We start from the raw sequence: 23676 nt of genomic DNA on the forward strand, positions 1-23676 counted from the left end.
TTCCATTTTATAGCAGTACTGACCTTTTTTATATCTATTTCATCATAGTACTCATATAATTTAAAAGAAATTAAGATTATATTTTTCTTTTTCAAATTAGAATGCCTTCTATAATTTGACCTCAACTTCATTTCCCAACAAAATCTCTCATTTTAAGCAGGCCAGTTCCCTCACTGATCCATGAAGACACTATTCTTATTTAAGCCTATTCATGGCTTTGTGCTCAACATTTACTTCTACTGGAAAGTTTCGTTTCTTGACCTAATTAAGATATATCTGTTCTTCAGCGTTCAAGTCCCAACTTCCCCAAACACCTTGCCTGACCGTTACAGATATTCCTTTTCTCTGAAATCTGTGGCACTTTCTCTGAAGTCTGTGGTACTTGTGTAGTACTTAATTATATAGAATGCTAAACGTTGGGTATGTAAAGATGAAGAAAGTCCTTGCTCTCAAAAACCTGTCCATTTGACTGTAGAGAGAGATATTGATGGTATCAAGATCGAAGCTCAAAATAAAGAAAGATTAGATCAGTTAGAGAGAAATAAAGGCTCAGGATTTTTAAGAGTCCATTCTCAGACAACATAACTCCTTTTCCTTAACAGGAACCAATAATACTAGTATCTAGCTCCCACAGGGCTCTTATCTCGGGGATGTGCATGTGACCAGGCCAAGAATGGCCTGACCAATCATAGCACTTCATCCCTGGGGCCAGTCTTGCCTTAAAGCATAGGCATAAAGTGGTAGAAGAAAAATGTCTCTCTGAACTAGTGAACACCAAAAATCTTGTAAAGCTGGAACAGCTGATAATTATCTTTCTCAACCATATGGAAGAAACCTACTCTATAATGAAGGCAACACAGCAGAAAACAGAAGCAAGATATAGAAGAATCAGCTACCTCTGCACTTTCGGTTCTGTAAGTCAATATATTCTATTTTTGTTCAAGACAATCTGAGTTGAGTTTATATTGCCTGCACCTCTAAAATCTGTTTAAATGCAGAAAAGTAGAGATAATGAAATTTCATGTCACTATACATACCATTTGAAAATTTACTTGTATCAAATTCCCAAGCATCAGAGTCAATTAAATTTTCTTTGTTTTGTTTCCATAAATTGATTATAATCATGCCATGCTTTAGTTTGTTTCAGATTTGATCCATGATTTCTTGTACCAATTTTGTTTTCTCTATAGTTTCTAATTGCACCTTTCTGCCTATATATGGAAGAATCATGTCTTCTTCATTGTATCATTAAATCCCTCTGGCTCGTTACTAATTGTTGAATGCATTAGTTTAATTTCTAAGCCCAGAGTAAGCACAAACACTCCACTTCGAGAGACTTATACCTTCCCAGGCTAACTCAATTTCATTAAAGACTATTTCTTGGGCTGCAATCTGGATGCATTCACAGGAGTGGGGGAGGGTTAGTGGTGGTGGATAGGAGAGCCAATTATCACGGCCCTACTCCAGACAATTCTTTAAGCTCTAACCTCATTTTCTGCTCCTCTTCCCCTTCCAATTATCTATATCTACCAATTCAGGGGGACTCAACGGAAAAACTTCCTCATTCATTTTAAACAATGGTAAATGTTAATTATTGTGCCATGCCATAATACAATGATGCCTTCCCAATCTATGGAGTTGTATAGGATTTAAGACCTTTATAATAATAACTTCAAACCACGATGCTTTTTTAGTTATCCTGTCTGCTTTTCCTATATGAGTAAACTATAAAATTTTATTGAAGGATATAAAAGAACATTTGAATAAATGAGAGTCATTCCATGTACCTGAATGGGAACATTCAACATTGTAAAGATGTAGTTTATCCCAAATTAACTATTTATGTAATGCAACTTGTTGAAGGAGGTCATCAGGAGGACATGACCACCAGTTGACCTACAAGCTAGAGCCAGGCAATTGGAGGCTCCACACCCCCTCCCCTGTCTTTACAATGTACGCTCTGCCTACCATTCCCACAGTGGGAGCCATTTTCAAGGACGTAGCTTTGAAAGAGTAAGTTGTTATGAGACCATCTGGACTGAATACATGACTGAACCCAGTTAAGACCTCTATATGTATAAACTTTCAAGGTTTGGTTGGCTAGTGTGGAGATCTACTCACCTTATTGCCACCAGAGACAAGCCTCATAATTAAGATCCCTTGCTTATTAAACATGCCACCTACAATCTGGAGCAGTCCACCTCTTTCTTAGGTTTCTCCTTGCCCTATGTGTATAGGGACCAGTTTGCAAAATGACAATGGGCGAGCCAGACAGGCGACTAAAGGAGTGGGCCTTTGAAAAGAGGCATCAGCAAGAAAAATCCCTAGTTGGTCATCAACCTCTATGTACACCAGGTGTTTGTGGACAGCCACACAGGTACAGGGATGCCCCTCAAACTCCATCTGCTAAAATGCATTTGAGAAACTAAACATAGCACTTTATAGCAAAGAAGGGAAACAAATGCCCACCTAGAGGCTGAAGCTCAAGTTAGAAAGTCGGAACAAGAGCTGAAGTTAGAGAGAAGATGCAGTTGTCCACTATTCTGCTAGCTTCAGGGCTGGCAGACAAAGTAGAAGAACAGAATAATAAGCTGGAGATCTTAATATGATGTTGTGCAAAGCTGGGAGGTCACAAATTCCCATAGATTAAGATCCAAGTGCCTGTGACAAAGCCTGATTAGGAGGCAAGAGGTAGAATCCCTGAGAAAGTGAGAGCAAAGGGAGGATGTAGTGATTGACAAAGAAATGGACCAAGTGCCCCATGCCGTCCAACCCTTAATACAAAAGAAAATTTAAAATAGTAATTACCCTAGACTTCTGATAATAGAGAAATTTACCCCAAAACTCCTAGAAGAAAATTTACATCCTTTTTCTGTCCCTTGAAATTATAAATCTTACCATGTCTGAAATGTAAACACCCCAGGAGATAACTAAAACACTGCCCATAACTGCCTGAGACTGAAGAGGGGGAAAAAAGGAGAGAAAGGCTTTTTTAAATACAGACTTCTATAGAAGCTCCCTTGCCCAAAATCTAGTCCATAGCCTCCATAAGATTACTGGTAAAGGGCAAATACAAATCTTAAAAGTCTTCTCCACAAATATTAGTAAACAGTTTTAACCATATGAGTGGGTAACCTTAACTTATTCTGTCTTCCAGAGACACATTTGTATTCGACTGTTTTATAAACTAGCGAGTTTTATGTTGTTGTACCTGATTCATGGCTAAAGTTTTGGAATGAGAGCTATGAGGTCTCTGTGTCTGTATGTTTATGAATGTCTATGAATATATGTCATGTATATGTGATGTTTTTCTACCTACAGAGGTTATTGCCAAAATTAATTTGTAAAAGAGTTCTATTTAATTGGCTTAAAGAAAAACAATCTTTAATATCAATAGTGTACTTATGTAAAACTGAAACTTAATTTTCCTTCATTTGATAAAAGCACAAAGTTTTCTTCAACTATTTGTCTGTTGTTGATGGGATTGTGAAAAGCTTTTCTTTGCCTTTTAAATAATCTGTCCAGAAAACAAAGATTCTGTGTTTTATCAAAACAATTTCCTGTATTTCTTGTTTTTAATCAGGTCTTCGATTACTTAAGAAAACTGAGTCTTCTCTATTAAAAGATCTAAGTTGTTTTTACAACTATATAACTTACTGTATTTGCCTTTGAAGTCTTTGTCACTTTTGATAATGGATAAGTATTGTTTCACAGTGACCCATGATCCTATTGAAGCAAATGTTTTAAACCTTTTTGATATTGTTGACAAACTTCTCCAAAATAAAATTCTAAATGAAATCTTGCTGATCTTGAACTAACTTTGAGATTTTACAGAGGTCCCTGGAACATCTCAAAAGCTATGTTCTCTCTCTTTATAAAAGAGAGTTATTTAACTAATTAGTTAGGCTTATTTGATATGTTAAATTACATGGGAAGCATTGTCAAGTAAGAAGTGGTGCTAAACTTTCTTTAGGTTATTTTGTATAAATATTTGTTATTAATACATGTGTTCTTGCAAAAGAGCTTCAGCTTCAAGGAGATTTACAGAGAAGATTCTGACAGGTATAGATTTCTGAAAATTAAGATCAATTTGCCTTCATGTGGGAGGGGCAATAATGGGCCTTTTAAATGCTTTCCCAAGGCAACCTGCACAGCATCACAATATGTTACAGGATGGTACCCTGAGACTTACTCCCATTCTCCTCCACATCAGTAAAATGGGCCCATTACATTGGTGGTATAATGTTAACAGGTAAAGACTTGCCTCTGCTGTAGGACACTCTGCAGACTTTGCTAGATCATCCGTAAGGGAGATAATGGGTGGTGAACCCATAGAAAATTCAAGGCCTAGGCACACCGTAGAGCTTTTTGGGAGTCATTTGGTCGGGTAAGGTGCATGTTGTCTCAGAAGCTATGATTGACAAGGTGCACAATTTCACAGGGATTTTGGTGTTTTGAGGGACTTTTATCCCCTAGCTGGCACAGGGCCTTCATCCCTTATACTGTCTGGTGAAGAAAGGGTACATGTGGGACTGGGGATCAGAAAAGGCAAAAATATTAGTGAAGCAGATTAAAGCCTCACATAGGGTTACCAGTTAGATGTGTCTGTGACTCTGTAAGGCATGGTTGGGCACAGTGACAGAGACAACCAAAGAAGAAAATAGCCTTAGGATTTTGGTCCCAGGTTTGGAAAGAGGCAGAAACTCGATATACCCACATAGAGCAACAGCTCCTAGCAATCAGGAAGCTGATATTCTAGCTCAGGCATAAGCCCTAGCAAATGACCTTTCAGCAAATATAGCAGATTGGGTGCATAGAAAGAGAGGCCACCATAGCACCCAAGTAGAATGGCATATTCCCAAGGATGCTGGATTGCCCTTAATATACAGTGACTTGGTTAATGTAGTAACGGCATGTCCTATGTGTTCTAAACAATACCTGAGGCAATTACCAAAGGAGTCTGAGGCCACTGAAGGAGACCATCCTGCCACTGAAGTTTCCAATTGGTAAGAAAAATTTATTATATTGGCCCCCTCTCTCTGAGTGAGGGTTCTAAGTATGCCTTGGTTTGTGCGGATATTGCATTTGGCCTAACCCAAGCTTTCCCCTGTCATCATGCAAACCAGATATCTATCATTAGGAAATTAGAGAAACTAAGTCCCATGCACAGATTCTTTCGTTAAATAAATAGTTTATTTATCAGGGGGGTCATATTTCAAAGGTCATAATATTCAAGACTGAGAAAAACAAAAAAAAAAACAAAAAAAACATGACATTGAATGAAGGTTTCATCTTTTCTATAATTTGCAAGCCGCAGAGTTGGTAGAAAGGAAAAAATAGACTAAAATAGACTAAAGCAGCAGATTAAATTACTAACATGTAAAACCACCTTAGCCATATGGACTAAAGTGCTGTCCCAGGCTTTAATACATTTCAATGATCAACTAGTAGGGCTCATTGCCCCATGTGCCAGACTGGGGACCTCTGCCAAGACACCCAGTTCCATAAAGATATGGAAGTTTCAGGAAACAGCCATTGCCCCAACTCTCACCATTGATCAATGCACTATGCTACTGAGAACACCAAAGCCCCATGACACCTGAGAAAAGTGTCATCTACTGGAATTTGCAATAGGATGTACCAGAATGGTACAAGCCACCTCCATGCTAATGAAACCCCTTGCTAATTACCTAGGGCACACCATGGAAGAGGAGCTTGCGTAAGATTGTAAGAGCCAGTTATGAGGAATGGAGTATTGGAGGTCATTGAGAGGACATGACCCACAAGCTGGATCCAGGCAACTGGAGGCTCCCTTGTCCTTAGAATATATACTCTGCCTACCATTCCCAAAATGGGAGCCATTTTCAAGGACATAGCCTTGAAAGAGTAAGGTGCTGTTGAGACCATCTGGACTGAATACATTATTGAACCCTGTGAAGGCCTCTATATATATAACTTCTAAGATTTGTCGGGCAGGTATAGAGATCTACTCATCTTGCAGTGGCCAAGACAAATTGCATAAGTTCCCTTGTTCATTAAACCTGCCACTTACCAATCTGGAATGGTCTATGTCTTTCTTTGATCTCTCTCTGTGCTCCATATATGGGGTCAGTTTGCAAACCAACACAATTGCACGAAAATTCCCACTGGACTCTTTGGGGTGGTGAAAAAGACACTTGACAAAACTGACCTTAAAGTTTATCTGGAAGAAAATACTCACAGAATAGCCAAAGAACTTTCCTAAAAATTGCTAAAGAAAAACTTACCCTATCAAATTTTAAAATGTATTTAAACTACAGTAGTGAAACCATAGGGATAAGTAGAAATATCATTGAAAGAGACTAGAAAGTCCAGAATAATATCTATGTATATTTAGAAACTTATTTTTAAAGGTGACATTTCAAATACATGGGGAAAGAATGCATCAAGCAATAAATAATGGCAGGAGAATTAGAAGATGATTTTAAGGGGGAAAAACCTGTTAGATTCCAAATTTACATGAGACCCTAAAATAAATCCAAATGATTAAAAAGTTTAAAAATGTATTTAATCTAGGAAGGGTAGAAGAAGAAAATACAGTTTATTTCTATAACTTGAAAAGGAAGCTGTACTAAGTATGACACCAAAGACAGAAACAGATTTAATAAATCTGACTATGTAAAAATTATAAACCTATAGGAGAAACAACACCATAAAGTTAAAAGGCATGTGAAAAACTAAGAAGAAATACTTGCAATATATGACAAGAAAAAAATGTATCCTTAAAATTTGAAGAGATATTACAAATGAATAACAAGAACAAACATCCCAATCAAGGAATATAATTGGGAAATTCTCAAAATAAGAAATGTAAATGGCCAATAAATATGTGTAAACACATAACCTTAATAATAATCAAAGAAATACCTATTTTGAAAAATAAGAAACCATTTTTCACTTATCAATCTGGCAAAGATTTAAAAGAAGAATTATGTATGGCCTAGGTGTGTGAGAAATGGCACTCTTGTACAGTATGTGAAGATGTAAAAATTGGTAAAAATCCTTTTGGATGACAATTGGAAATACATATCAATTTTTAACATGCAAACCCTTTAACCCATTTATTTCACTTTTGAGAATATGAAGGAAAAAATGACAATGCATTAAGATATTCATTGCTTCATTGTCTATAATGGTGAAAAATGGAAACGATTTAAACAAACATCAAAAACCACTAGCTAAATAAGTTATGATATGTATGCTGTAGAATACAACGCAGCTATTCAAAATAATAACATGTATTTATTATCAGGAAAAATGTTAGCAAAATATTATCACAGAAAAGATTATAAAACAATATGGATAACATGACAGCATTTCTGGGAGGAAAAAAATGTGTATCTGTGCATGTAGAAAAAAGACTATAAAGTATGCACCAAGCACTAATAGTGATTATCTCTGGTATAAGGGCATTATAAAAAACTTTCACCTATGACTACATATAACCTTAGTATATGTATATTTATTGCAATGAACATGTATTGCTTTTATAAAGAAAAAAACACAAAACAAAAAAGATATTTCCAGTAGGGGAAAAATAGCAAACCAGAGGAAGAAAATGAGAAAAGAATCTAAATATCAAGAAATAAACCAAAGCAGAAGGAAGAATGGAGAAGAATGTGTGTCTATATGTGTGCCTATAATAAAAATAGACTGTCCAGAACTGTGTGACATAATTTTTAAATAAGTATTCTTGAAACAGAAGGGAAAACACTCCAAGAAAACTCTAGGTACCACACCATGTCAGAACACTTTGGAATTGGGGTAACAGAGGAGGAGGAAAGTGAGGAAGTAAAGATACTGTAAAAGTCTGATCCTATTTGTTTGCGGAGAAGAATGAGGAAAGTAGTGTCAGGGTAGGAAAAAGTGCATCTTTATGGAGGAAGTATTAACTGTCTTGTTTATAAACAATAGTAGAGTCATATGTAACAATTAAAAGAGCAGAGAAAGATAACCACTGATAAACTAATAAATACTACAGCACTTCCAAATTATTATTTCAATTCAATGACATAAATATACAAATAAACTGTAAATTTCTTCTTATATCTGTGAATTACACTTCAACATAATACCATAATGTGTATTCACTCTATACTAAACACATGTGGAGAGGTATGAAATTTTCTCTTTTATCTTATCCCATGAGGTAAATCTACTACTTTAGTCGTTTGTTTTAGTTAATGTCCAAAGGGAAGCTCAATATGAAAATGAAGAAATTAATGAAAATTGTCTTTTGTTTGGGATCTTGTCGCTCTTGATACTGAATGTTGAGGTGAAAAGTCTATAATTTATAAAAACAGAGCTAAAAGTATTATTTTCCTTATTGTAGATTGACCACTTATCATTTTCAATTCTTTCCATTTACTTCCAAGAAACATTTTAGACTAATACATTTGTCATATAAGTGGGTGTGATAGGGTGAAAAAAAAAGGAACTCCAAAGATATATTCACTTTCTAACCCCTAAAATCTGTGAATATCAACTTATATAGCAAAAGATATGATTAAGTTAAGGACCTTGAGAGAAGGAGCTTATTTTGGATTATACAAGTAGGCCTTCAATGCAGTTACATGCTTAAAATATAGAGGGAGTTTTTGCGGAGACAGGTAGGAGAGCAAGGGAAGGGAAAGGGGGGATGGAGAGAGGAGAGGAGGAGTGTGAAGGAAGCAGAAATTGGAAAGATAAGGCCACAAACTGAGAAATACCCGCAGCTAGTAGAAGCTGGAAGAGGCAAGAAACTGATCCTCTTGTAAAGCCTCTGGAAAGAGCATAGCACCTTAATTCAGATTTGCGGCATCCAGAATTGTGAGAGAATAAATTTCTGTTGTTTTAAGCCATTCAGTTTGCGGCAATTTGTTACAGCAGCCACAGGAAACTAATACTGTAAGCATTTTGGGAACTTCATGAAAACTATCTATTGCCTTCTATAGACTAACTTATTGAGAAAACAGTGGTTCACAGAACAAGAAGGCCAACCTCAAAAGTACCTATTGCTTAGAAAGTTTCAAGAGACCTAAACAGAACACCAAAGGATTATGAGACCAAAACAAGATGGAAAGTGAGACATCATTTATATAGAGGTTCAAACGAATAGATTAAATGAATTGCTTCCCACAAGAGAGGAACTAACACATGCTGAGAATTTACTAATAAGCCAGGCTATTATGTAAGGAATAGTTATTCATAATCTCATTTAATCTCCACAACTACTCTATATGATAAGTATATTCAAAAAGAAAACGGTAGCCTAAAATCATGTGGTTAATGCAATAATTTAAACTCAAATTATCTCACATCCTTGCTGTTTTTACTATTTTGTTTGCTTCCATGAAGCTTAGCTTGAGAAGCATCACGGCCCTGAAACATCATTATAATGACACTATATCCCTCTTCTTTGAGAATCACTCCCATCTCCCATTTACTTTCGAGAGCGAACACTTTGCTTTTGTCTACCTCACAATTTTAACAAGGTTTAGTTTAATAAGGAGGTATTTGGCAGTGGAGAATGGGAAACAGAAAAAGCCATGGTCGGAACAAACAGAAAAGAAAATGGAGAAAATAAATACAAGTTATTACAATACAAAGAACTACCAATCATTGGTAAATATGAACTTTCAGAGTCCATGAAAAGGATTGGTAAAGATAAAAAGGTAGAAAGGAGAAAGGAGATAAGAGAGGTAGAAAGAAAATTTAACTAAATGAAGGGTAAAATTAAATATTAAAATTCAAAAAAATCAATTCAGCCTAAATTATAATAACTATAATTACAAACTCTCTTATATTAATTTCACCAAAACCTAGGAATAATAGAGAAGGTAATAACAGATAAAATACAAAACAGTAAAAAAGGGAGGATTAAAATTCCATAGTTTGAAGAAGCTGAGAAAAATAATCTGTTAAGGAAAACATGCACACATTTCTCAGCCCCTTAATTTTTTCCAAATCTACTCCCACTGTCTGCCTATGTAATTCCCTGCCAGAGCTTTGCAGCTGGTCCCCACTGGGGCTTAAGCAGACTCCTCTCTGTGTTTCCATTTAAAAATCTTTATTTCAATAGGTGGGCCTAGAGCATCTGCACTTCCAAAATTACCACACAACTGATCCAAAATGATTGAAACAAAATTGGCTTCAAAAATTGCCCTTAGGCTGAAAAGAAGATGAAGGCTAACATTTCAGACCTAAAGAAACATTTACCACAATTCTGTGGTCTGTAATAGACTTCTGTGGTCGTAATAGAAATGTTGACAGCTTGTTAATTATAGAAATGCTAGTGAGCATCACTGTTATTCTTTTGAAAGCCCTGACAAAAGAATTTAAAGGGGTTTTGTTTTGTTTTGTTTTTTTACTTAAACCAAGCCTTACAGAATCTCAAGTCCAATCTCTCTTCCCCAAGAGGCTGGATTCAGTTCCATTGTCCTGCTAATACATAGTGTTATGGCTCAGAGAAAGGTCTTCAGTAAACTCAGGCTCCAACTCCCACCCCCACCCAAAGAAGACAACTGAAGTTTCAGAGCCACATTTGAGATTTAAGGACTTTTTAAGGCTTGCAAAGGTACACCACTTGACAAAACCCAGAAAAGTTTAAATCTCTCAGAGATCCATGAACTAGAGTGCACCAAACTCTGAAAGTCACAGGAACAGGAAACAGCATAGAACTTTACACACAGTCACCAACAAATATTTATGTGTGATTCAAATCCTCTGCACTCAAACTCAACTAGAATTATACCATCTTCCTTGATAGGGAAATCAAGGTGTATAATGGACAGAAGTTTGAATCAGTGTTTTAAATCTCTCTCTGCTACTAACTAGTTGTGCAATATGAGTAATCAGTTAACCTCTTTGGTCTTCATATTTTATTCATTCGTAAAATGGAGAAGGCCTGAGCAATAACCTTCAACCATTGTTGTTTATCTCAGCAAATATTCAAAGAACATAGATTGGAACATGATAGAAATAAAATCCCACTTTTCCTAGAGACATTTTTAAATTTTTAAGTATTCTGTCACTATAGGTATCATTCACAGTAAATTTTAAAAAGAAACAAAATTACAGTGGGTTCTTAGGTACCAATTTTGTTGCTGTGGCCTACATCTAACGTAAAATTAAAAGGGCACTGATCCTTTTAAAGTGCTTCAACTTTAGAATAAACAAAATTTTAGCAGGTGTTAGTAATGTCTTTGCCTTCTTGATTATTCGAAATCCTTTGAAGCAGGGTCTTAATAGTGGCACTATTAACATTTTGTTGTGGGGGGCTGTCCTCTTCATTGTTAAGATGTTTAGCAGTATCTCTGGCCTACACCCATTAGATGCCAGTTGTGACAACCAAAAATAGCTTCATTGTTAAATGTCCCCTGGAAAGGGAAAGTAAAATTGCCCTTTGTGCTGAGATTTTCTGCTTTGAAAGTAAGATGCCATGTAAATGTATTTTTTATAACACAATTTTTAGAAAGTATTTTCTGCTTACCAAATGGATCAACTCAGAGAATTTAAGGTATTTATTAGAGGCTAATACATCTATTTGATTTTACAGCATTTAGAAGGGAATTATTATTTACTATACATATAATATATGTAATTAATACATAGATATGGCACATAAAATTTATTGTGATAATGTTTGGCTCATCTCAGAGGACATAAAAACCTTATACTTTTTCACTTCATTGAACTTTAAGGTTTCTGTGTGTATTTTAGAAAGATACTTTGGATTTGAAAATGCTCAAAAATAATCTGCTGGTGAAAAAAAAATGTTCTAGTAGAGAACAATGAATTAATCATTCTTTCAGCCATTCAACTAATATTTCATTACTGATAATAAAGTGTCTATAAGTGACACACTGGTTACATTTTTAAGCATTAATCCTTCACACAGGAACCCACCAATTGATATATAGCCCTAAACAAGCTATCCTATGGCATAGCTAGCCCTGTGCAGATTTAAGCTGTCCCAACAGAAGCAAAAGAGAGAGACAAAGTGAATTTAAGACCATAGTTTAAACAAGGATTATGACTTTACTATACTCTTTGACTTAAATACAAATTCTCATCCAAATATCTAGGAGCAACCACAATCAAGAGGTCAAAACAGAGTTGCATAGTCAGCCTAACATTTTTTAAAAACATTACTGCTAATTAATCGTATTTTCAAATGGTACATTTTCCCACATTAAAACTTATAAAAATTTCCTCCACTTAATAAAAGCAATTTTACATCATTAAAAAAAATGGCTGGTGAACAATTTTGCAAATTACAACAAAAATATCCTAATCTCTTAAAATTGTATCAGTATTTGAATTGTAATATTTTCTTGCCAGTTAATTTTACATTGCCAGTAAATCTACAAAACATTTCTCAAATGCTGTTTGTTCTCAGGAATATACAATAAAGAGGCATCTCTGTTCTTTGTTACAAGGTGTATACCCATAGGGGTAGAATGCATGAAATACAGTAATCTACCTTAGGAGCTTATCAGGATAGTTAGTACTTTAAAACTAGGATATTGAATTAATTCCACAATCTGAAGATCGGGACTATCAAATACATAAACAAATATACCTATATTTATGCATATAACATCATCTGAAAATCACAATATTAAATTCATTAGTAAATGTTTGAGATTGTGAAATTTAAATACTGTAATTCCAAAAAGAGTAAAATACCTTTTTTTTATTTTCTAGATTAAAAAAAAAAAATTATTCTTAACACACAGCTTTGAGGCCCAGGAAAAGGAAACCAAGATTTTACCCCCCCAAAGTCAAAATGGACATACACAAAAGGCTGGAACCTCATTGTCTTCCAGCTTGTGACTCTTACATGCCGCACAAATGTCTTTATCCAGGAATTCAGATACATTCAATTACTACATTTTTAAAATCCCTGACTATGTGAAATTGTGTAGGAAAGAAGACAAAGACAACATTTATTCCACAGACATTTGATTTAGGAAAAATCGAAGAAAAAGTAAGACAAGAGACAAGACAAAACAAGCAAGAGATTGGAACCCAGAGGTAAGGATGTATTGACCTCTATGCAGTGCTCTCCACTGGCAAATCCCTCAGGAGGGTGTATCCAGTACTCCACGTGTCCCTCTGCTCTAGAAAGGAAAATCAAAGGGGCAAAACGAAGTGTGCAAGAAGTTCCAGACTGAACTCTGAAGATTTCTGGTATGAACCTCACAATTCCCTGGGGTCACTTTGCCCTGCTGTTTCATACTGAACAGTTAGACATAGACTCTGCCTGGGGGCAATATCTTCTGCATGTTTTTTTCTCCTCCATATTTTTCCTATAAAATAAAACTCTGAGTTTTATTAGTCTGCAGAAAGCAGACTAGACATCTATAGATTCCCGGCGAGAATCTAGCATTTGCCCAAGGCCTCCCAAATCTACGAGCTGCAAACCAACCGCAGAAAGTAGCAAAGCTGCCCAGATAGGCCAGAGGCCAAGAGCTGCCGCTGCGCTTTCTACGTTTCCTGGGGGGCGGAGAGTAGGGCAGAAAGTTCTAAAACTGGTAAAAATCCACCCTTTATAAAATTAGGAAGTCAATTCGAAAGTCCAGCTTTCTCCTGGCAAACCCAAGAGAAGTGTACTTTACGGGTGGGTTGTGGGTCATCGCCTTCTCCACAGTGGGGTTATTTCTAAGGAACTCAGCGGAGCTTCTCTCATTTCCAGGGATGCGGGCTCACATATTTCTTCTGTTTGTCCTTTCCCCAAGTGAAGCTGATGAACGAATACATGATTCCATTGTGCCCCAGGTTAGTTTACTTCCTTTAAGTTAACAAAATTAAACGAAGTTCCCTGCGATGGCAAAGATAGTAAGCTCTCCTGACAGTAGACTCGGGCCTCTAGACACTTGCCAGATCCGCCTGCCCAGCGCCCAGACGCCGCATCCCGTGGGCCTCGGACTCTGCCGCCCGCAGCCTGTTCCCTTTTCCCGCAGCTCCAGCGCAGTCAACCAATGCTTTCGGTCCTAGTCGTCTGAGAGCCCCAGACACACAGAAGCCAACGCGCCCTCTCATCTAATATTTGCAGAACTATTGTCCAAGAAATGGGATAAATATTCCCATTTCCTGGATTGGGCATCTAGACTCGGAAAATTAACAACTCGCTCACAAAAGTTAAGGGTAAGAAGCCAGTTTTCTCCGAATTCGCTGCTTTCAAACTATGCAGCAAAAGGGCGCAGGGAGACCGGTCCCCTGGGGCACCTGCAACTTCTCTGCTCAAGCCGAGTTGGCGCACAGGTTGCAGGAGGCAGCTCTGGGGTCCTGGACCGCAGCGGCCTCTGAGCGCGGAGGGGAAGAGTGAAGCGATTCTGCTAGTGAGAGGGAGGGGAGACATCCTGAGGGAGAAATTAAGAAATCTCTGAAGCTGGAGCCGGGAGATACTTTCCTTCCACGGCCAGAAGCTCCGGGAATGCAGCCCTCCCGGGGTCCCCTGCTACACCCTGATTCGGTCCCCAAGGCCCGCAGGCTTTTCTACGCCGCGGGTCGTGGGCCTGGTTTCTCCCTAAAAGTTGTCCTTCCGGCAGATTCGGACGTCGCCCCAAGCTAGAAAAGGTTTGTGCTTTGTCATTATCCTCATCGCCCTCTTTATTTTGCTCTTGCCCTGTCACATTTCAAGAAAAATGAGCTCTTAGAAAAGTAAGCCTCTCTGTTGAGGTGTCTGGCAATCTCACAGAAATAATGTAAATGCTCGCAGGGCTTATTTCTTCCCCTCTGCTATTTTTTTCGAGTGAACTGCGAAGATCTGTGAAAATAATATCAGGGTTTTCCGTCAGAACGAGCTTTGCCCTGCACTCAGGCGTAGCATGATCTGACCCGACACCTCCAACCATCTGTGCTATCTATCTGCCTTCTGATTTACCGGAGCTGTACAAGTCACATACAAATTGTACTTGATACTAAAGAAAAGACAGCCTGGCTCAGTCCAGTTCACAGTGAACATTCCTATCTGATTCCTTTCTAGAGATGTAACTCCTAAAGATGGTTTTCCTGGCGTTTTCGTTGGATTTATTCTTGCAATTTTCTTCAAACTAAATAACCCCCAGTCAAAGGCCCAGGTGAGATTGTGGTTTCTTTTGACCCAGGCCTCAGAAAATGGTATGATGTGAACGTCAATTGGAAATCAATAAAAGTTGCCAATTCCATTTGCTGCTCTGAAGGCAGAGCTGCCAAGAAGGCTCTTCTCTGCAGGAGGAGTCATTGCTCAAAGACTTAGGAAGCGCTCCCCTACTCCCCTCCCCCATTGCTGTGGTTCCCCTTCTCTATTTTACTTCCACTTAATTACTTTTGGGCTAAAAGGCCAAGGTTAGAGTTTATACCCCCCCACACACACACACACACTCTGCTTAAGAGTTAAATGTTCTAACACAGGATAGGACAAAATTAGCCTGCAAGAAAAAGAGTAAACAGATGTTTTAAAAAGATCTTTAAAATAAGGTTTTAAGTTGCTGTTCTGACCTACCAATGACTTCTCACTCTAGATGTGGCTATGCTGCACATTTGTTCAAGTCCATTAAACTGGGGGAAGGGAGGAAGCTGAAAAGTATAAACTTTTGGAGGTGATGGTCCTTTTCTTGCTAGAGTTTGACTTCATGGTCAGCACCTGTGTTATCAGCTGTGAGAGTGTTCTAACTCATACTTTGATTTCAGGAGGCTTTTGAAGGTGATGAGGATAACGTCCAAACTGACCTCTTCTACAGATCCCTGGTCCTGTTCCTTCTGCTTCAGATTCTTCCCAGTCGGCTGCTTTGGCAGCTGGAAAAGGAGGAAAGGCATGCAGGGATGGTTGCTGGGAAGAAATGAGGTGATCCACTTTCCCTCCCTCCCCATTTGTGCGCTCCCTGCAGTTTGCTGTTCCGTTACAACTAAACTTGGCGAATTCTTGGAGGATTTCGATTTGGCCCAGTTCTCTTTGTCCTCTGGAGACCTCCCGTCCCAGGCAGTGCATTTTCCCAAAGTGGATTCCTGTAGCATCACTGCCTCTTTTTGGGGGGGGTGGAGGGTGGCGGGGGGGAAGGACTGTGGAACAAGGCTGGGAGGAAGGGAGTTGAAATGTTGCCGCTCTCTCTTTATCGCCAGCCACTGGCAAGTCTCTTCCTCCTTCAGGTTCGGCAAAATAGTGAAGAAAAGTGCTCGGGCGAACGGCGGGCGCTGTCGAGAGCGGGGAGGTGCTGAAATGGCTCAGACGCCCTTGTCGCAGTCTTGATTGGCAGAGCCGGCCAGTGACTGACAGGGGGTCTCCATGGCGCCCGCGCCGCCAATCCACCCACCCCAGTAGAGGCGCGCGTCGCCTGCCTTCGTGCCCTAACGGAGCCGAGCCGAACCCGAGCCGCGGGGCCGGCACCTCCTCCAATCCCTCCTGCTATCTCGCTCCCGGCTGTTGCACTACCACCACCGCCGCCCCAGAGGTGCGTCCCGGCTGCCCCGAACGGGACCGCGGGCATCTGCTGCGTGTCTCTCTCCCAGCTCAGCGGTCCCGCTGCCGCCGGCGCTGCCTCGATGTTCCAGCTGCCCATCTTGAATTTCAGCCCCCAGCAAGTGGCGGGGGTATGCGAGACTCTGGAGGAGAGTGGCGACGTAGAGCGCCTGGGTCGCTTCCTCTGGTCGCTGCCCGTGGCCCCGGCGGCCTGCGAGGCCCTCAACAAGAATGAATCGGTGCTGCGCGCGCGAGCCATCGTGGCCTTTCATGGTGGCAACTACCGAGAGCTCTACCATATCCTGGAAAACCACAAGTTCACCAAGGAGTCGCACTCCAAGCTACAGGCTCTGTGGCTCGAAGCGCATTATCAGGAGGCTGAGAAGCTGCGTGGACGGCCCCTGGGGCCAGTGGACAAGTACCGCGTGAGGAAGAAGTTCCCGCTGCCGCGCACCATTTGGGACGGCGAACAGAAGACCCACTGCTTCAAGGAGCGCACGCGACATCTGCTACGGGAATGGTACCTGCAGGACCCGTACCCTAACCCCAGCAAAAAGCGTGAGCTCGCCCAGGCAACTGGACTGACCCCTACACAGGTGGGCAACTGGTTCAAAAACCGCCGACAAAGGGACCGGGCTGCTGCCGCAAAGAACAGGTCGGTACCTAGAGCCTCTACGCCCTGAGTTTACCTGGGACAAGGCGGGGACCGCACCCTGGGCATCCTTACTCAAGGGCCTGGAGACTTGGCTTCAGCAGAGTTGGTAGTGAGGTTGGTCTTGGGTTATGAGCCCCCCTGCGTCCTGGGATTCTGGGCGCGGGAGTGTGGGGGGGAGGTCCTTCAGGCTCGTGGTTCCCCACCCTCTCGTTCTGGGCGCCTGGGGGGTCGCTCCAGCATCTGGGTCCAGTCACCAAATCAAAGCTGCATTGAGGAGAAAGAAATAAAATTAAAATCCCAGAAACGATTAGGGACCCCATGGCCCAAAGTTAATTTTTGTCAGCCTTGGTCCAGACTCCTGTTATTAAATGAAACCTGGCTTATTAGCGGCAATGTGGCAGCTTATTGTTATTTTAAAAGCCCAGATGCATCTTTCTCTGATGCTATGAAAGCAGTTTTTGATTAACTTCTGTTTCTAATAAGTGAGAAGTCCAGTTCTCTTCCCACGCGTGGGCAGCCCAGTCTCCAAAGAGCAAACTAGTCGGCTGTGGCTTTTCATTCTCCAGCGTGTGGATCTCAATTAGACGAACATTTTGGCCAGCCTCTTCCCCCGAGGCCCAAACGCTCCCTGCAACCCCCAGGCAGCTCTTGTTGCCATTAGCTTTGGGTCGACCGGGCCTGGGGGCCATTGGCACAAGTGTCCGCCCCAAGCAGACACAAGCTAGGAAGGGGGACCCCTGTCCCAGAGCCTGCTCTGTCCTTGTCACCCACACCTCATTTATCCTGACAGTATTGTAAATCTCTCAAAGGTGGCCAACCAGGAATGACCCTGTGAGCCCAGCATCCCAAAGACCGGGGAGACTTGGAGCGGAGAAAGGACTCTGAAGGAGCATGGGGCAACTGCAGAGCTCCGCGGAGAGGCGGCTTCGGACTCCTGCCCGGCCTCTGCTGCCTCACCTTACCCGCTTACCTGCCCGGGTCTGAGAGAGAGCCGCTGACCGCTGGTCTTAAAGGATGCTGACCAGGGGACAATGGGAGGCTATATTACACGCTGTGACTCGTATTTCTTTCCTTCCCCGTAGACTCCAGCAGCAAGTCTTGTCGCAGGGCTCCGGGAGGGCGCTAAGAGCTGAGGAAGAGGGTACGCCCGAGGTGCTGGGCGCCGCCGCCAGCCCGGCAGCCAGCCTATCCAGCAAGGCAGCCACTTCGGCCATCTCCATCACGTCCAGTGACAGCGAGTGCGACATCTGAGCTGCCCACCCAGCACGCTCAGAAACAGAATACAGTGTACAAAACGAGACAAGCAAAATGAAGGAAGGAGGGAAGATGAGCGACCAAGCAAATTCAGCGCGTGCAAAGCTGGGTGGCCAGGGACTCGGGGTGAGAAACCTGCGAGCTCGGGCTGCAGAGTCCACCCCATGGCCTGCAGGGCTCCACTGGCTCCCTCTGGCCGCTACTACAGCGGCCCGACCCAGCGCCACGTTCTTCTTGCTTTGCTTCTTCCCAAGGATTTTGCTGCAAAGACGCCTCGGAACCCGAACTGCACGCTGAGTGCCTGCCCTGAATCTCCCGTGGGTATTTCACGTCGAAAGGACGCTGTTATATATGTATCTTTTGCTTTAAAGTTTTTTAAACAAAACATATATATGCTGTTTATTTACTTATTTAAGAGACTGCCGTGGTAGGTTTTTCTGTATCTTGGAAACTTGCTGTTTCTAAAGGCGCAGGGTGGAGCCAAGGGGTTCTGTATGAAGAAGCCAAACAATAAAAACCTAGTGAGCAGTCTTTCTTAATTAAGAGAGCTGCTCTCAGATTCCCACCAAAAAAAAAAAAAAAAAAAAATCATTCTTTCACCAAGCAAGCAAGGGCCCTAGTGCAAATGATATATTTTGCCTCTCCGATGTCTCCTGGTATATTTAAAACAATCCATGGTAATAGGTCTGTTACCACCTCCCAAATCAAATTGCCTGAGTGTATGGATGTAGGCTGGTATATATGTATATATGTGTATGATATATTTAAACCTAGAAATTGGCAACAGGAGCATCCCCTATAATGTAACTCTGCACATTCCCAGCCCAGGTAACTATGGCTTATCCACCTGACACTCACTTTTATTAAGTGTCAGAGGCTTTCAAGAAAAATTTAGGAAGCCGAACTCTGGGACTTGATAGTGAGTTCTAGTTCATAAAAATGTAAGACTATTCTGACACAGTCTCTGCAATAAGAAAGGCTTTCCATCTCCTTTGAGGATCCCCTCCCATAACAAAAGCAGTAAGCACCATGATCATGCTAGAGTGAGCATATACTGCATTTAAGGTTAAACTCATTAAAATTAGACAAAAGAAGATAGGAGAGGTTGTAATATCTAGATGAGCATCTTCCTGCTGCAGAAGCAGATTTTAATTAAATGCATTATTTTCAACAAAAAGAATATAGTGAGATGGGGGAAGAATGTAATGTCACATGTGGAGGTGAAATGGAAAGCTGCAGAGAAATCACTGGTATTTTCAAAATTTGATCTGTGTATTAAATATAAAACAAGTCATCCAGAGCCTCATTGTCCTGTAATGGCTTCAATTAAAAATATCAAATATTCTTAGTATTTAATTTGCCCTCCCAAAGTGTGCAGGCACACACAGGCACACAGACACATACCAAAAAAACAAAAAACAAAAAACAAAAAAACAATCAACAACAACAAAAAACTGTCCTTGTGCTAACAAAGTAAATGCTATTCAGAGAGTCTCTAAGCTTTCCCCGCCCCCCACCTCCGAGTGAAATGGATTGCATATTATACAATTTGACACTGATCTTTCAATTACTTGAGCTGAACTTTCCTCCTCAAACAACTCCCACCCCAAACCCCCTTGCCCATCACTGAACTCTTTTCAATTTGCCCTTCTGTCCTCACCAGACAGATATTCTTGGGTTCAGAAGCATGCTAACTTATTTGGGTAGAAGTGCTAATGTACAAACCAAACAAAAATAAGTCAAGGAAGACAAAAAGCAGTCAAATAGCAAGATACATTTGGAAGCCCAGGAAATAAATAAGGGTCAATTATTGGTTTCTAAATTGCTTGAACAGATTTGGCTTTATAAATGATTGTCATTTGGGCTTTATAAATGATTGTCATTGTGGCTCTTACTCAGAGAACTGTTGACAATCAAAACTCTTTTTCTTGCACAAGAGCTCTAGATGGGAGGAGTGGGGAAGTCTTTGTGATCAAACTGGTGTTCTTCCAGAAAGCAAGCAAATGCCTAACTGTGGGTCCTGAAAGCCTAGGATGGCAGAGCTTCCTCAAGACTGTATTTTGTTTCCTAGATCCCCTGGTAATCCTAGGATGCCAAGGAGCAGGGCCAGGGTCCCACTGAGGGTGAAGCAAGGGAGGCACCTGGAATACAAAATTTAAGGAGGCATTCACTCTCAAGGTCAAGCAAGTGCATCAAGGCATCTGGGAGTGAGTGCCTCCTTAAATTTTGCACTTCTAGGTGCCTCCCTTGCCTCACCCTAGTCCTGAATCTGCCAAAGAGTATTGCACTTAAGTGAAAAATCAAAGATTTTCCAGTCTTGTTCTCTAGCCTCACCCTATCCTAACTGTCCAGAGCCAGGAGACAGTTGGAAAATTTTATCTCTTAAGTTGAGCTTCTAAGATCCAGGAGAGAAGAGAAAGAACTAATTAGTGGACTGATATAAAGAAATTTGAGATTCTAAAATCCAGCACCCTTCATCAGTTCTAATGATGCCTAAAAGCAGAAGAAAAGGTCCATGCACTCTGCATTCTCAAAAAAAAAAAAAAAAAAAAAGGGAGGGTAACTGCTAAGAACTAAGCTTGCTTTTTACAAATAATTTCTAAATAATGCTTAATTGCTTAGCAAAAAAGAGAAGCCAAACGGTGATGAGGATTTTTCTTCGTGTTTTGGTGAAAATCTTTAAAGTACATCTTTCTTTAAAGTACATCTAATTTGCTTAAAGCAACATGCTGCCTAAGGGATTACATTATAAGTAACTGTGCTGTTTTGCCAATCTGGAGATGTAACTATTTCACTTTAGACTCTTAAAGGGTGACATATTATATAAAAGATTTTTCACGTTTATCTGAAACCCGGTGGCACCTAACTGCTTTTGTGATTGGTTAATCAATTCTTTGGTGATCACATGTTGGAAATTGGTCCAAATCTTCCCATCAACAGGTATTGTAAAGGTTTTCGTCCTCTTTTTGAGACTGTTTTCCGTATCAGTTTTATCCTGGTCTAGAAAGAGTTTTAAATTCAGGTAGTAGCAATGCTGAAGGTTTCTGAATTGGAAGAAATCTCCACATGATGGGTTTCCTTTCTTTCTTAAAATTCTTTTCCTGTAACAATTTTCCCAAAAGCAATTCTGATAAAGTGGAAAGAAGCTGCATATTTATATTTCAAAGGACCTGACCAATGTGAGGACTTAACCCCCAGCCCTAGATCAGGCTCCTTTACCGGTTATAAATATTTCAACCACCCGCAAGTTCCACCAAAAGCGCGAAGGCTCCTGCTCCCCAAATGCCGCAGCTACTCTCTCCTCCACTTTAATGGCTCCCCCCGCCCATCACACACACACCCCCTTTCTTGTCCTCGGTTTGTTTATAAAAATCTGGTTGGGAGGGGATGAGAGGCTGGGGGTGGGGGAGGACTTGCTCTTTGTTTACATTAAACAAATGACAGGCAAAGAGCTCAAGCAAAATCTTCCTTGACCTCGTTCTCTCTCCCTAATTTTAACAAAAAGGAAAAAATATTGTATCTAAAGACAACGTGAATGGGGCGGGAAGAGAAGAGTAGCAGCTTTTCGCTCTATTCAGCCAGGACGAGGCACCGCGGACGATTTCCGCTCCTATTGTGAGGCGGGGCCAGGGGGCGACGGTGAATGGGGGGTCTGCCCAGCGGCCCGCGAGGCTGTCAGGCGGCTCAGCGTAATCAGGACTAATGACAGTGGCGGGGCGCTCGGCAGGACAATGCGCGGTGCCGCGGGGTTTTGTCGGCCTGAATGGCTAATAGGTTTGCCTGGGGGCGGCGAGGGGGGCGGTGTAGGGGAGGAGGGGGCGTTGTGGGGAAAAGGGGTCATTGTCTGCGCACTGGTCAGGGCGCCAAGGCGCGTCCCTCCGCCGTGCGGCCGCCAGGAAAGCCACGGTGGGGAGGTCCCCTAGAGGCCTGATGGAGATGGCAGCAGGGGCGCGGGCGCGTGGGGCCTCTTGGGGAGGCGGCGCTGAGCGAGGAGGTCGGGCCCGAACTTTCTTGCCAAGGAGAAGGCCAGAGTGCTTCCGCAGTACCCAGGAAGGCGGGTCCTTCCTCCGGTCCGGATCACGACTCTGTGAGGTGACAACTCACACACCCACCTTTCCCGTCCAGCACCCTGGGAGTTCTCAGACGTGTAGGCCTCGAATCACTGCTATTGTTAGACTGCCTGACTCAAGTAGCTCGAGGAGAGAAACCTCTCAAAACTGAGAGGGTGGGGGGTGGAAAGGGGAGAGAGGATTAAATAAAAACCAGGGTGAGGGGATAAACACAAATCCGCGCTCCCGCAGCAGCTAGGGCGCGCGCCGGCCCTCGAGCCTCTGACTGCCGAGTGCTCAGGAGCCTGGAGAAACAGGATGCGGCGCGCGCCACGTACCCACCACGCGGATCTGGGCCTGCGCGTGAGTAGCCCGCGCCTGGCGGGCCTCGGGCGCCCAGTTTAGGCCCGTCGCAGTGAGCCCCTTGGGTGGGCCAGGGTGGGGAACAGTTGTTCCACCGGCTCTCGGCGGCACGGAGCGAGTCGCCCGATCAGTGATAGAAGAGCAGGTAGGCTTCAGACTCAGTAAGAGGGATTTGCAGGCTCTGAGGCCTCGAGAGGGCTTTGTGCACCTGGCAGATCCGCGGGTTCAGCCGTCGGAGCAGGAACCTGGATCAGGGCGCCCTGAGGACCAAATGTCCGCGACCGTGCAATTAAACCCTGGCAGGTCCCTGCCGCCACCAGAGCCCCCTCCTTTCGGAAATTTGGAGGCTCCCATTTCAGCTTTCTAATGTCCTCAGGCTAGATCTTGCCTTGCAGCACTATTTGCTAAGATTCATATTCCCAAACTCCTTTAGACCTATCCTACTGTGAGGGATCGAACCGGTTTTCTCCCGCTTTTCGCTTCCTTGCCTAGAGACAAAGGAGTTTGAGGGCTGTCCCAGAGCAGAAGCAGTTTCATGCCTGCGTGCCTCGGCTCGCGCTGTTTCCTCCTGCCCTGTGGTTTCCTCCACCCAGAACGCTGCTCCCTGTCTCGACTGCTTACCTGTCAATCCATCAAGCTTACCCCTACCTCGAAAAAGTCTTGCTTGATTCAGTGGGCTCCCCACAGAGACTTTTCCACTTCCTTTTTAATGCCTCCACCGTACCTTATCTAAACGTCTGTCTTAAAGGTCATAATACACTTATTTGTGTATATGTTTGACTCCTCCCGCTAGAGTGTACGCTCCTAAAGGGCAAGGACCGAAAATTATTAATCTTTATATTCCTAGCGCCTAGGCTAATTATTAGGTGCTCAATAAGTATTTTAAAACTGAA

General features: G+C 41.8%; 2 protein-coding genes across 2 annotated transcripts in view; one reads left to right on the forward strand and one right to left on the reverse strand.

The window, feature by feature from the left end:
• The window catches only part of CUNH14orf39 (chromosome unknown C14orf39 homolog), a 56606-nt gene extending 37774 nt beyond the window's left edge, over positions 1 to 18832 (reverse strand). Inside the window, exons 1-2 of the mRNA XM_039864288.1 lie at positions 18088 to 18832; positions 17152 to 17381 (exon numbers count right to left, since the gene is read on the reverse strand). The gene's annotated coding sequence lies outside the window, so the exon portion shown is untranslated. The remainder of the gene's footprint in view (positions 1 to 17151; positions 17382 to 18087) is intronic.
• On the forward strand, positions 16042 to 18447 carry SIX6 (SIX homeobox 6). Its single transcript, XM_039864307.1, has 2 exons — positions 16042 to 17117; positions 18200 to 18447. The coding sequence occupies exons 1-2, from the start codon at positions 16546 to 16548 to the stop codon at positions 18366 to 18368; spliced, it is 741 nt and encodes a 246-aa protein (XP_039720241.1). The 5' UTR covers positions 16042 to 16545; the 3' UTR covers positions 18369 to 18447.
• Positions 18833 to 23676: the final 4844 nt, after the last annotated feature.

The sequence above is a fragment of the Pteropus medius genome, unplaced genomic scaffold (assembly GCF_902729225.1).
Source record: "Pteropus medius unplaced genomic scaffold, Ma_sr-lr_union100, whole genome shotgun sequence".
Lineage (NCBI taxonomy): Eukaryota > Metazoa > Chordata > Mammalia > Chiroptera > Pteropodidae > Pteropus > Pteropus medius.